Source organism: Lonchura striata, chromosome 2, assembly GCF_050655825.1.
Source record: "Lonchura striata isolate lonStrDom1 chromosome 2, ASM5065582v1, whole genome shotgun sequence".
NCBI classification, from domain to species: Eukaryota; Metazoa; Chordata; class Aves; order Passeriformes; family Estrildidae; genus Lonchura; species Lonchura striata.
The window spans coordinates 137,271,696-137,284,953 of record NC_140704.1 but is presented as its reverse complement, the minus strand read 5'-3'; the positions used below and the strand labels follow the sequence as shown (position 1 = coordinate 137,284,953).

Below are 13,258 nucleotides of genomic sequence, written 5' to 3'. Positions count from 1 at the left end.
GGCTACAGCTGTTCCTGGTTCCAGCCAGGCACTTACCTCTCTCTGTCAGGGGAGTAGTGGTCATCTACAGCTCGGTGTCTGTCCATGCGGTTCAGGGTGTTGTAGTGCGCAGCAGTGGATCGAGTCCCTCGCAGTCCCTGATCCACATTCCGACTGAGGAAAAAAGATATCAGATCCTGAGTTTTGAGTGTGCCTGGAAGACATCCTCTCACTGGTTTGTACAAACAATTATCAACAATCATGCTGGTAACAATATCTGTTAGCCGACCAGACTTTTCTATACATTTAAAGTAAAATAATTTTAAATCTTAAAGTAAAAAAAAAATCTCATTTAGAAGATGGTGCCAAGTCCATAATAGGGATAGAGATCTCTTTTTTTGTTCCAATGTGCTTCTTCTAGAAATTAGAGGAAAGGTTTTTCATTTCCTTCATGAAAAATGTTATTCTTGCACATCATTTCATTAATCTTTCCAGATTTCAAGCAAAAAATTCAATTCTGACAGAAACATCCACTGTAAATAATTTTTCATGAGTTCTTGATTTTGGCTTTACTATAAAGATGTACACTGTAGTCAGACACAATGGGGACTTGTGGCTGTTACAGTAGAGTGTAAACATTGGAAACTTTGAAAACACTGTCATCTGAATTTAAAAATAGGACTGTATGTGGTATCCACTTAGTGGGTTGGTGCAGGCTTGGGTAAAGATCACCTGTACTAACTGAGACCAAAGCTTTGCCAATTGATTGTTTTACTCATTTATCTATCAATACCTACTGACACACACTACTTTTTGTGCTCTGTAAAACAAATCCACAAGAATAGGAAAAGAGGAGACAATGGTTAACTGTAATAATTATTGGATAAGGAAAACATAATTGATTTGTATTGATTGGAAAATAACAAATTGGATGCTTCCCTCCACACAAGTTCAAGACCAATTATTCTGTCTCTTGTCCTTTACTGCAATCTGCACTAGTGTGAACCTGAGTTTCTTTTTCTTTTTTTTCTTTTTTTTTTTTTTTTGTTTTGTTTTGTTTTGTTTTATATTACTCAGTTCCCCTTTTCTTTCTTGTCACTTTGTCTGCCCTTTTGGTACCTGTCATACTTATCCTTTGTCATTTACCAATTTCTGGCTAATGTTAACTTATACATGTATCCTTCACTGCTGCTGCTGTGACATTACTTATTTCTGCATATAAGTGCTATAATGATGTTGCATTACACATAAACTTGCCTTCAGATCCACCTCATTTGTCATAAAGCATTTTCCACTCTGGCATTCACGAATCCAAATATTGGGTTTACTCTGGCTAGTTAAAAGTAACAAGAGCAGTAACAATTTCTTGTTACACAATGCAGTGGGCCTTTGATGGAGTTTATTAAAAAATTAAGTAGGACTGAGGACTGCAAAATGGTTTCTAAAAAATAACAGCAACTTCTATGGCCCAAAACCTCCTGCCTGCAGAGGTGTCAGTAATGGGAAATTTCTGGGCATGCAGAATGCTCACTGCAGTCAGGACATATACAGAGTAGATGTATAACCTGAACAGGGTGCATATGTGATTGATAATTCTTATAGATCTCCTGAGTAGACCTGCATTTTCAATAGAACTAAAAAAGGTATTTCTGAAATCCATAGATTATATTTCTATTCTACAGATCCTCAAACTCTCATAACTCAATTTTCTGAGCTCAACAAGTCCTCACAGAATTGATTTGGTGTGTGGGCAGGGAAATAATATACAAATAATATTTGTATAATATTTTCATTTGATTCTGACTTTGTAGGAAACAGCTGCAATAAATTCAAAACTATATTTAAAAATTTAGCTTTAGGAAAGTTAAAAAGCAAGAGATTTTGAACATGTAAAGAAATCCAAGACTACAAGAAAATGAAAAGTAGATTTTTCATTTATGTTAAACAAGTGTTAATTACTAGCTTGGGTAAAAGTTCTGCCCAAAATGCGCACAGCATGCATGCAGACAGAAAAACATAAAAATACAAGCATACACACAAAGAGATTGTGCTCACATTTACGTCTATATCCAAGACAAATAACCTCTAGAGATTTAGCGTAGACAATTACTTATGCTGAAATCAGTACATTAAAAAATCAGAATAGGCCCCTTTGTGTCTTCCACTTATGTCTCATTTCAAGTCGGGCTGACTTGGTTTTAGATAGGTTTAGATTTCAAGAAGAAACACACAGTTTCTGCCCCTTAGATGAATGAGATGATGGGGGATCATTTGGAATCCTAATATCTCACTAATGCAAAAGGATATCATATAGGCTACATCCATTAGAGGAAATTGTAAGTAAAAACATAAGTAAGATATTATGAAGTCAAGAAAATTTTAACAAAAATAACAAAGATAACAGAAAGGAAAGCCAAAAACAAGAGAATCAGGATGGCTGAAAGAAAGGGAGAGGAACATGGACCTGCCAGGAAATATTGGATAACAGATCTTCAGTATCAAAGGGGAACTGTGAACATTATGGGCAAAAGAGAAAACGTCTACTTTCATTTCAACTGAATTACATCATCTGGAAACCTACCCATACATAGCAACAAAACTGCTGGAAAACAGGTTTCATTCCCATTTACATCTATCCTTCTGTTTCCATTCTCTTAAGAAAGCTTATCCTGCAGAGTATTAAATCAATTATGAGATGTTATCCAAAAGTACTAGGTTTTGGAAGAAATTTCCTGATCTCATTTTCTCAAGATAAATAGTTATCAGAGGTCTTCCAAGATCAGGAGTTGATACATTTTACTATTAAATTGTATGTCTGTCTGTTTATTCTTGATGATTTAGAAGTATGAAAGAAAGAATAGAAAGGAAGCTACTATAGGGAGCAAGGGAGGCTCCCCAGAATCTTAACTCTACAGAAATAAAAAGGTTGAAAACATCCACTATCATATGGATGCTAAGAAAATATCGAACTATCATATACTATAAAACATGGCACCTGTAAATAGCTCTAGAAAATGGAAATATGGAGCGATATTTTTCTTTCCTTAGATTGAACTGTACTGAAGTTTGATGAAAGACCAGATATAAATAGGCAGAAGATACAATTATGTAATCTTATAATAAAAAATAGTAATAATAAACCATAAATAACATAGAATTATATATAAATTAGGCACATACTATAATGTAAAAAAAAACCCCTACATTATTGGCTTTATGTAATTTTGTAAGATCTAACCAATTCATTGCCATTTTGAAAGTCTGGAGAATATTTCCAGCGCTGGTACAAGACCAATACCACTTTAATTTACAAAACTGCATAGTTCAAGTAGAGTTTACCTTTGTGGGGGAGGGACACTGGGAGACCACGATCTAGTCCGTCCTATACTATCTCCACGGTGTGGGGACCCTGATCGAGAACAATGATTAGATGACATTACTTGCTCTGGCACTGACAGTGTGGAACTTTGAAGATCTCTCCCATTATGTCGGTAATCTAAAAAGAAATGCAAATATTCAGTGAATCTGAAGTTGTACTTTTCAACTTCCTGCCGTATCTGTAGTAGTGAGAAACTCAATAAAAGATGGGATTTGATCAAGAATGTTATCGTGTGTTCTTGGGTTTTATAATAAAACATACATACATAAAGTTGACTGCTGTTGTTATGCTTTATTTAAGTACAATTACAGTTCCTATAGTTATACTTTAAAACTATAGAAATTAATACCATGCACCAAACTGGGGACTTACCATTTATGGTTAATATGATGTATTAATAATAAAAAAAATTAAACTGATTTTTACCTAGAGTAAAAAAAAATAATTATTGCATTTTTAATTAAAATTATATTCCAACTGTTGTATGTAGTGTTTTTCAAAAAGAAATATCCATAATTTAAAATTAATCCAAAATTTTAGTTTACAAATTTGGGATAGGAAGCTACTATGGAGTTAAATAATGAGGTTGGGTTAAATAAAGATTTGTATTTATATCAGAAATAATTACAGTAACAGTGACTCAATTACATCAGATTCCACTCACAATTCTGAATTAAAAACCACAGTTCCTTTCCAAATAGCAAGTACCATTCCCATCTCCCTGTGCAGCTGAGAGGGAAGAGGTAGAGAACCAGGAGTGAAGTTGAGACCAGAAAAAAGGAGGGGATGGGGGGAAATAATCTTGAATAAGCCTAATAGAAAGCATGGTCTAAGAAAAAGCCTCCAAGTTACACTGGCCTAAAAGTCTACCACACGGACATTTGACACAGGCTTTTAATAAAAATATTTTTAAAAATCTGGATGTATTAAAAGTGATGGTTTTCACGTAATTGAAAAAGTTGAATTCACTGTCCCATGGTGCAATAGTCTCTGTGGAAAAAAAGATGCTAGATATACAGCCATTTCAAGTAAGTTTCCCCAAATTTTGTAAGGATTAAATTAAAACACAATGATAAGAAATGGAAAATTAGCAGGCATAGGTCTTCAGGCAGTTCCTGGTAGCTATGACAACTGATATAACTGATTTCTTTTTTCCAGAGACAGTAACCAGGTAAAGAATACTTAGAGAGATCCACCCAGCACTGGAAAAATTCTGGGTCATGCAACTGTTATACTTTTCCCATGAGAATCTTCCAAGAGGAGAATATTCTTCTGTTCATGATTTTCTTATTTTTCTTCCTGGAAAATGTTCATTAGGACCTAAACAAAACCTTATTAATTCATTCCACGTTATGGTTCCAAGTATGTTCAATACTTTCAATTGAATACTCATATTTACTGTATGACTTTACAACCAAGGATACATGTAAACAATCCTAATTTGTAAACAACTTCTTCCTCCTATGTTTAGGGGTAAACTGCTTTGTGTGTATCTGGTATGTGTATATAAAGGGGGGGAAAAAATGCATATCACCATTACATTACACTAATATAATGATGATGAGGATGACATAGTGTCTCCTCACTACACAGCAGTCAAGTCATGTTATGTGTATCCTCAACTAAGAGTCAGTAATGAAATACAGATTTTTATCCTATATATGAAGTAAATTTATTATTATAAGCACTGACAAAACATATATGGGCCAGTGCAACATAATTCTGAGATCCCCAAAGGCAAGACAAGGGAACTTTTATGTGTGTTTGAAACAGGGTGTTATTCCTCACTAGTAAAGTGTAGGAGACAAATAAATAAATTTCTTGCATGTCAGTCTGGAAATCAATACACTGCAATTCTGCAATTCTTTAACCAGAAGTAAAAGAGCTAAAGTGACAGCAGTGGAGAGCCCTCTCTGCAGCAGACTCCTGGCAGGACCTGTGGTCCTGTGAAGAGAAGCCCACCCCGGAGCAGGTTTGCTGGCAGGACTTGTGACCCAGGCTGGAGCAGTTTTGAGGGACTGCACCCTATGGAAGGGACTCATGCTGGAGTTCATGAAGAGCTGCAGCTCATGGATGAACTGACTTTGGAGAAGTTCATGAAGGATCGTCTCCCATGAGAAGCACCTCACTCTGGAGCAGAGGCATAGAGTGAAGGGAGGAAGGAGCAGCAGGGACAACATGTGATGAAGTGACTGCAGCCCCTGTTCCCAGCTCCCTGTGCAGCTGAGAGGGAGGCAGAGAACAGGAGTGAAGTTCAGACCAGAGGGAAAGAAGGGATGGGAAGAAAATTGCGAAATTTCAGCGGGTTATTTTCTCATTATCCTACTCTGATTTTATTGGCAATAAATTAATTTCTCTGAGTTGTCTGTTTTGCCTATGACTGTAACTGGTGAGTAATCTCCTCCTGTCCTTATCTCCAGCACAAGTCTGCAGTTATATTTTCTCTCCTGTGTCCAGCTCATGAGGGCAGCGATGGAGCAGTTTTGGCAGCCACTTGACACCTAGCCAGGTCAATCCACCACACATAAAGAAGCAGCAAGTTATTATAAATTTCTAGATATTGAAATAAAAAAAACATGATTTACAGTACAATAACAAAGAGAAATATTGTCTTATCCTAATAATGCATATCTATTGACATAAAAGACAGAGATGGTTCTTTGTATTCTGCATACACAAAGAGAATTTGTTGCATTTGGAGATGGAAAACAATCTAGAGTAGTCATATGAAGAAATCGGTAAATCCTTTGAAAAAATCAGCAGTTTATATGATATTTTGTATGTACAGACATCGAAGTATGAGGGGAATGAGCAATACCATAAGATTTTCTAGGTGAATAAACATAATGAAGGGCAAGATAATCAATTAACAAAACACAAACAAGAACCTCCTTTAAAATTATAAAAATAATGCTTAAAAAATCTATAAAATTCCTAGAAGTGAGAACAAGTAAAACAAAATTATTGAATTTATAAATCTGCACATAGAAAAAAATTAATCACTTTGGAATAAAATGCCTCTTCCAGTCCTAATTTGTTATTGTAGTCAACCAAATGAGCAGTATTGTTGCAATAAATCAAAATATATGACTTTATAATTAATTTTCAAGTCTAATCCTGATCAAACGTGTACTTTACATTAATTTGGAAGTAGTCATGCAGTGATTTCTGGTAACACTGGTACTGTTTCCTTATGACAATTGAAGACAATGAAAAAGGCAGAAACAATCAGCATTCCTAGCAATTTTGCTAAATTTAGATAAATTTTTGCTACATTTTTTGAAAAAAACTAGAGTTGTTTAGCTGTGATCAAAGAAACAGATTAATAGTCTAATAATATTGTTGTCAGGAAAAAAATTGACATTTATAATTCATTTACCTAAAACAAAAATAACTATAAACTGCTCTTTTTCCAACAGGTCACAAATTGAAAAGCAACTGTTTGAGTAAGACAACCCACTAACATGGGTTAATGAGGTAATTTCAAAGTTATGCTTCAGTTTTGTAGAGTTAATCATATTAGCTCTGATTTAAGTGCCTGTATTGTAGGTACAATTTAACTTCCAATTTCAAAAATATTGCACATCCTAGAAATAAGGTTAGAGAAGCTAAGTAATAAATATTTTCTTGTGAAAAGAAATTATAGACAGAAAAGACAGGTCATAAGGGCAGCCTGACCAATGAGTTGCTATTGAGCAAAGCAGATAGTTATTTATAGCAGTAGTAAAAATAGGATAAACATTATCCTGCTTGCAGCTATAAATATTGAGTCATTACCATAGAATCAAAGGCTCTATAACTATGGCAAGCCTCTTAAATCAACATAGAGAGTACACAGAACCTAATAATCAGTGTAGAGATAATCAGTGGTAAACAACTCTGAGCTGCAGACACCTAAAAGAGACACATGACAAAGATAACTGCAATGCCACCACCTTCCTCTGTCATGAGGTTTCATTAAAAACTGGTATATGAAAAGAGGGATTTTACAAAGCACATAAATACAACTTCTTCATGCCTGAAGTTTTATCTGATTTAAGAGAGATTATTAATATATTTGACTTAAAGTTTTAATCCACACAGTATAGCTGTACTGTGCTAATATTATGCTATGCAGGGTACATGTTCTGTAAATCCTAGTAAATCCTAATGATTGAATTGTTATTAAATTATCAATCTTTCAGGCACAAAATTGCAGAAAATCACAAACTTCCAAATATTAGGTTATTAGGTTCACATCAACAGCCCTAAAATATCCCTAAAAAGAATGAAGGGAAGTGTACTAATGAACATTTTAATTTAGATACCTTGCTGCTTGATTTACTTGAAAGAAACTCTTGGTATGAAAATTGTTCTAGAAAGGCAGTACTAGAATGGCTGCTCATCACAGGTGATGTAATTGACTTGTTTCTGTTGCTAAGTGGTGTTTTGTCCACTTTAACATCTGTACTTGAGTGAAGCATCAAGCTTTCAGATATTTAATACTCACAGTGGTTGGGCTTAGAACAAGTGCTAATTTAAAACAATTATATAATCAAATTGCCAGAAATGCATAACATACCAACATCTCACACAAGGGCACTTTGAAGAGAATTCAGTTCATTCATACAAATGTGCTCAGCTTCTGGGGTGATTTGAACATCTAAATGAAGAATTTAGATGTCCTCTAAAAAATTGCTGACTGTCACTGATCAAATAAATTTAATTATTAATATCTGAATACTTTATATGTTGAAGATACATTATGCATTGCTTTGGGGAATTTTTTGTATAAAATACTATTTTGCAAATATGGGAAGAGTGAATGTACAGTGAAAGGAATCAGTAAACATTACAGTGGGAAACACTGGTTACTTGCTGCATAGCAACTGAGTTCATCACAGGTATATTTAGCTCTACAGCACTAAATGTATTTATGGGCCTATTACACTTGAGACAATTCTTTTCTTATGGAAAAGCATTCCCACACACTAATAAACTAGAACTTGCTAGTTTTCAGTGCTGTTCCTGTAACCAGAAAGACATGCAAAGCTTGAGGAAAAAAACCCCAAACCACCACAGGTACTATAAAGATGTTTCTTCTTAGTTAAGCACTCATCCATATATATATTTGCATCTGTCCAGCAAGTCCCTCAAATTACCCTCCTTTTTACACTGTTGATTTGAATTTATCAGTCTTCTGGCTACGTTTCCTTTCCTTTCTTGCTACATTCTTCCTTTCCTTTCCACTAAGAGCATCTCTCATAGGAATGAAATTTCATTACAATTTTCATTGCCTTTTAATGCCTTTGTCACTCCATTGGTATAGGACTGTGGTAAAATATAAACTAACACAGCAAGTTCATAGTTCCTTAACTTTCCTCAAAGATATTGCTATCGATAATTAGTAATAATCTGAAAATAAACCTTGAACCAAGTTATATATTTTTTTCAAAGATAGAGAGTAGATTGATACAGCTTATATTTAAAAAGAGTTTTGACTAGTTTAAAGAAAAGTATTGAGAGAATTTGAATGCTTGAAGAGAAAGATGATTTTTCAGCTGAGGATATGATACTGATTAATGTCTCTATTTTTTTAATAATAAAAGTATTACATTTCAAATTTAAATAAGAGAGTAAACATGTAAAATTGAAAGTATACATTAAGAAATAAAACTAAAAATGCAAGAAAAGCTTGAATAATTACAGTAATATTTAAAGAACTTTAGGTATAAAGTTGAAAATAATATATACATTATTTGTTTGAGGAAAATGGTTAAAGATCCACTGATCTAGGCAGCCAGCATAAGGACTATTTAGATGGCTTGAATTTCAGTTTGGAAGGGGGATTTTTGTGATCCACAGACTAACATTTTTAACTCAAGGGAAAGCCCAGAAAGAATAGATTTTAGAACAGGGCATTTGGTATCAACATTCAATAAAATAAAAACCTTGTCAGTGTTTATGTCTGAAGTTGCTGGGCTTCTGGGTCACTACAGGCTCCCATTTAGGGCTAGCTGGTGATCTACAATGAAATCCGTATTTTAGTAGGGATAGAAGTAATCCACTCTATGTGCTAATGCTGTAAGATATCTTTCTATAGGCAGTTGATTTCAATCTGTAACCAAAGTGTGTTTTCTGTATCTGTTTTGAGAAGCAGCCATCCACAGGATTCAGGCATAAAAAATCAGTCCACATTATCAGCAAACAGAGAAAAAGACATTTCCTCTGCAGCCAAAGCTGAGACATGACAGTAAAAGTATTCTTTTGAACAAAGGATTACTCAGGTGTTTTGAGAAGTGAAGCAAAAATAGCTAATTTCTTTTCATTCTTCTTCAAACACAGAAATTCATTTGTAAGTTCAGTAATAATTTCTGTACTGCTGGTTACTATTTTTTTCCTAATTTACTTGGCTCTAAATATCCTCTGAATAAATATCTTCTTTGTATTCTTATTTGCTCCTGAAACATACAGCTATCTTCTGCATAATGATAAAAACTTATTACTATAAATGTTGCATTTTTTTTTTTCTCAAAGCTGGAGATTACATTCTTTTACTCGGAAAACTCTTCTCTATAGAGACTTGTAATGCATCTATGCAGAATTCACTGCCTTACGTTCTTCAGTGATTCATTAGTTGCTTCTGTTGAAACATATTTCAGATTGCAAGTGTTTCATAATACGTAATCTGTTGTAATTGAGATGAGATATTGTAGAACTGAATTTTAAACATTATTATCTTACTTAATATTTTAGTGTTGCAAAAACAATAGGTGAGAATTTTATGATTAAATGGTCTTGACAATACATGTTTCTATTCATAAAGTCAGACTCGGTAGGCTGCTTGTATTCCCTAGGTTCAACATACACTAGAAAGTATATGGGTAGAAAACTATTTAGAAATTATAGTCCATATTCCTTGAATTTGTTAAATGCAATGCATGCTTAACTTTGGACACTAGAAAGAAAAAAAAAACTTACCCAAAAAGCCAACCTGCCTTTCACTGATTTTTATTTATTCTTATAATATAAATGGTGTTTTGTAAACCTTTCTGGCATTAAAAAAATCAATATAAAAATACTGTATAGCTTTTATCAAAAAGGATATAAGAGCATTCTAAAGGGCAGATGTAGATGCTGATGTACTCCCACACAGAACTGCTGGTGACAGACAACTTTGAGGGCCAAGGTTTATTGCTCAGGACAGCAAAATAAATGCTTTAAATTGTTTGAGACCTATGTATAACCAATATAAAGTCATAACCAGAATGGCTAATGCTGCTCATTCCACTATCTTTGGTAAGATTAATGACAGCAAAGATGAAATATTAATAAAGACTCTATTCTAGTGTTTCCCAAAATGAATGGTCATTATAGTTGGAAAGAGATATTTTAGAATCCAGTTAAAATTTGCTTTTTAAATACAAAATATGTTATAACCCTTTGTGACAATTGCTGTTGGAGAATGCATATGTAGCCAGAAAAAAAGACACTGAAGTTTTTCAATCCATTTATCACTATTTTTTTTAAAGACTTTCCTGTTGACAGAAACAACAGACTGAAGTTTATAACATTTGTCTAAGCAGGCTAAGATCCAAGCCACAAGAATTGATAGATTTGGTAAATAATTTTTCCAAGAGGTCATAAAATCACAGAATGGTTTGAATTGGAAGGAAACTTTGAAGGACATCTAGTCAACCATTATGAATAAACGTAAATTGAAGAGGAGCAAAGAGATAATTTTTATTCCTCTTAAAGTTTTCTAGAGTTTAGTTCACAGGTGTGATACTAGGAATTAATTTTATGGAAAGGATCACTGAGAGTACTCAAAAGATGTTGGCAAGTTTACTTCACGTAATGCATTATTTATATAGCAGACAGAAGAAGAGCAAAGTGTCATGTTAAATAAAACCTGAAAATACAAAATGAAAGAACTGGGGTAAGTAAAAAAGAAAGAAAACAAAGAGAGACAAATGGTTTCATGCAAACAGTGCATCTATTTAAACCAAGATTGTGATGAGTCTACAAACAAATAGAGGAACTTCAAACGATTGAGGGAATGATAAGGAGAGTGGACGGTAAGACAAGACTAAACCAGAACACTTACAAACATAGTGGCAGCAGTAGAAAAAAAAAGCAAGGCACTAAATTAATATTTCAAAACCTAAAAACCATCAGATTTTCCTACCCACACAGCCAGGCTGGATTAAAATGCAACTAAGGTGTAGAATTGTTCAGCAAAAATTCAATAGAATAAAGATCCTAAAATACTAAAGATATGTCAGAAACTCAGGTAAGGGAAATAGGCTCATTCATTGAACTGTAAAGACTGTAATTTTACAAGTTGTCAAAAGATAAGTCTATTGAATCAAAGTTATAGATCTAGGTGTTTCATAAGAATCGTGCTGATGACCAAGGAAGCACCTGGTAAAAAAAAATCTGCAAAACTTGGTACCTTTTTACAGGACAGGAAAAAAATTTCCCTTTCAAAATTATGCTCTGCTGGGCACTTTAGAAATATATCCATTAAATGCAGTTATTTCCTACCTTTATTTTGAAGCTCCTAAATTAGATTGATACATTTTTAATTTAACTGACCCACGGTAATATGAAAGCCCTATTTTTCAGAGGACAGGCAATTTGAACACCTTAGAGACTACTAATTACAGACAGAAAGCTCATCAAAGATTGAATGGGTAGTAAATAGGAGTAAAGGGCTTCTGAGGATGGCTGCCTCTTTGGTTCTAGTACTTCACACCACTCTGGCTATCTATCCTTCCTGTGTTCTGATTGTAATAAAGCAAACAGGGGAGTGGGAAGATAAAAATGCTGTAAGTTTTCCTTAATAGTTTTCTAATTGAGGTAATAATCTGAAAACTGAGCTTGTTACTGTTTGAAGATAAATGTTTTAAGGAACACAGAAATTTTAGTGGTTTTGCAGGCCTAGTGTTGTTTTTTTTTTTTTCTATCTGGTAAAACTGCTGGAACCTTAGAACAAATATGACATGCCCTGTTTATATAATTAAGTCTGTAAAATGTCAGTTTACAAAAAGGGATTTTTCATAAAATTTACATGGTGTTTATTATATAAAAAAGGAAAAAGTTATCTCCTTATCTCAGGAAGTGCAAGACCCATAGCATGGAATAGTAACATACCAGGATCAAAAATTAAGCACAGCCTATGAGCTAACCATGAAATAGCCTGGAAATAAAAGCATAACTATGTAGACAAAACAAAAATGCATCTGAGCTCAGACTGTTAACAAATTTTAAAACAGGACTAGGCCAACTCATATAATTAGATAGTTCACTAAATACCTGGATTGATCAATACTTGGCTTCACACCATCTCACAATATTCAAGATTGCCTACATCAGCTCTTTTCATTCCCTCTTAGTTCCAAGGTGAGCTGTATTCCTCTCACTCCTTTCCTGGCTCCCCTTAGCCGCCAGCAGGACGTTCTGTGCCCCATAAGGTGACGGGTGGCTTCGTGGTGGAGCACGCTTGGACTGACCAGACAGATTATAATGCTCAGCCTTTCCCAAAACCCACTAACACTGGAGCTGGACCTCACCCAAGAGAACCAGAAGCTGTCTAGCACAGAAAACCCTGTGTGTTAAAAATCTCCGAACAGCAGCAGGGTAACAGAATACAGGCTGAGAGCAGTGCTGCTCTGTGCTGATAGCAGTAGTGTCAGTACTGCTTAAAGGTGGTACAGCTGCCTCCTTTGGATTGGATACTGGGAAAAATGCCTTCCTGAAAGAGTCCAGCAATGGAACAGGCTGCCAAGGGAAGGGCTGGAGTCACCACTCCTGCAGGTATACAGAAGACATGCAGCTGTGGGACTCAGGGGAAAGGTTTACTAACGGACTTTGCAGTTCTACCAGTTGGACTTGATCCAAACGAAAAATGTCGATGAT

At 34.6% G+C, this 13,258-nt stretch overlaps 1 protein-coding gene across 34 annotated transcripts in view; it reads right to left on the bottom strand.

Annotated features, from left to right (window-relative positions):
• RIMS2 (regulating synaptic membrane exocytosis 2) overlaps positions 1–13,258 on the bottom strand; it is a 447,424-nt gene that overhangs the window by 157,020 nt on the left and 277,146 nt on the right. For all 34 annotated transcript variants that reach the window (XM_085573910.1, XM_085573913.1, XM_021546502.4 and 31 more), the window contains 2 exons: positions 3,319–3,475; positions 37–153 (listed from right to left, as the gene is read on the bottom strand). In XM_085573910.1, coding sequence (XP_085430036.1) covers positions 37–153; positions 3,319–3,475 — 274 coding nt within the window. The remainder of the gene's footprint in view (positions 1–36; positions 154–3,318; positions 3,476–13,258) is intronic.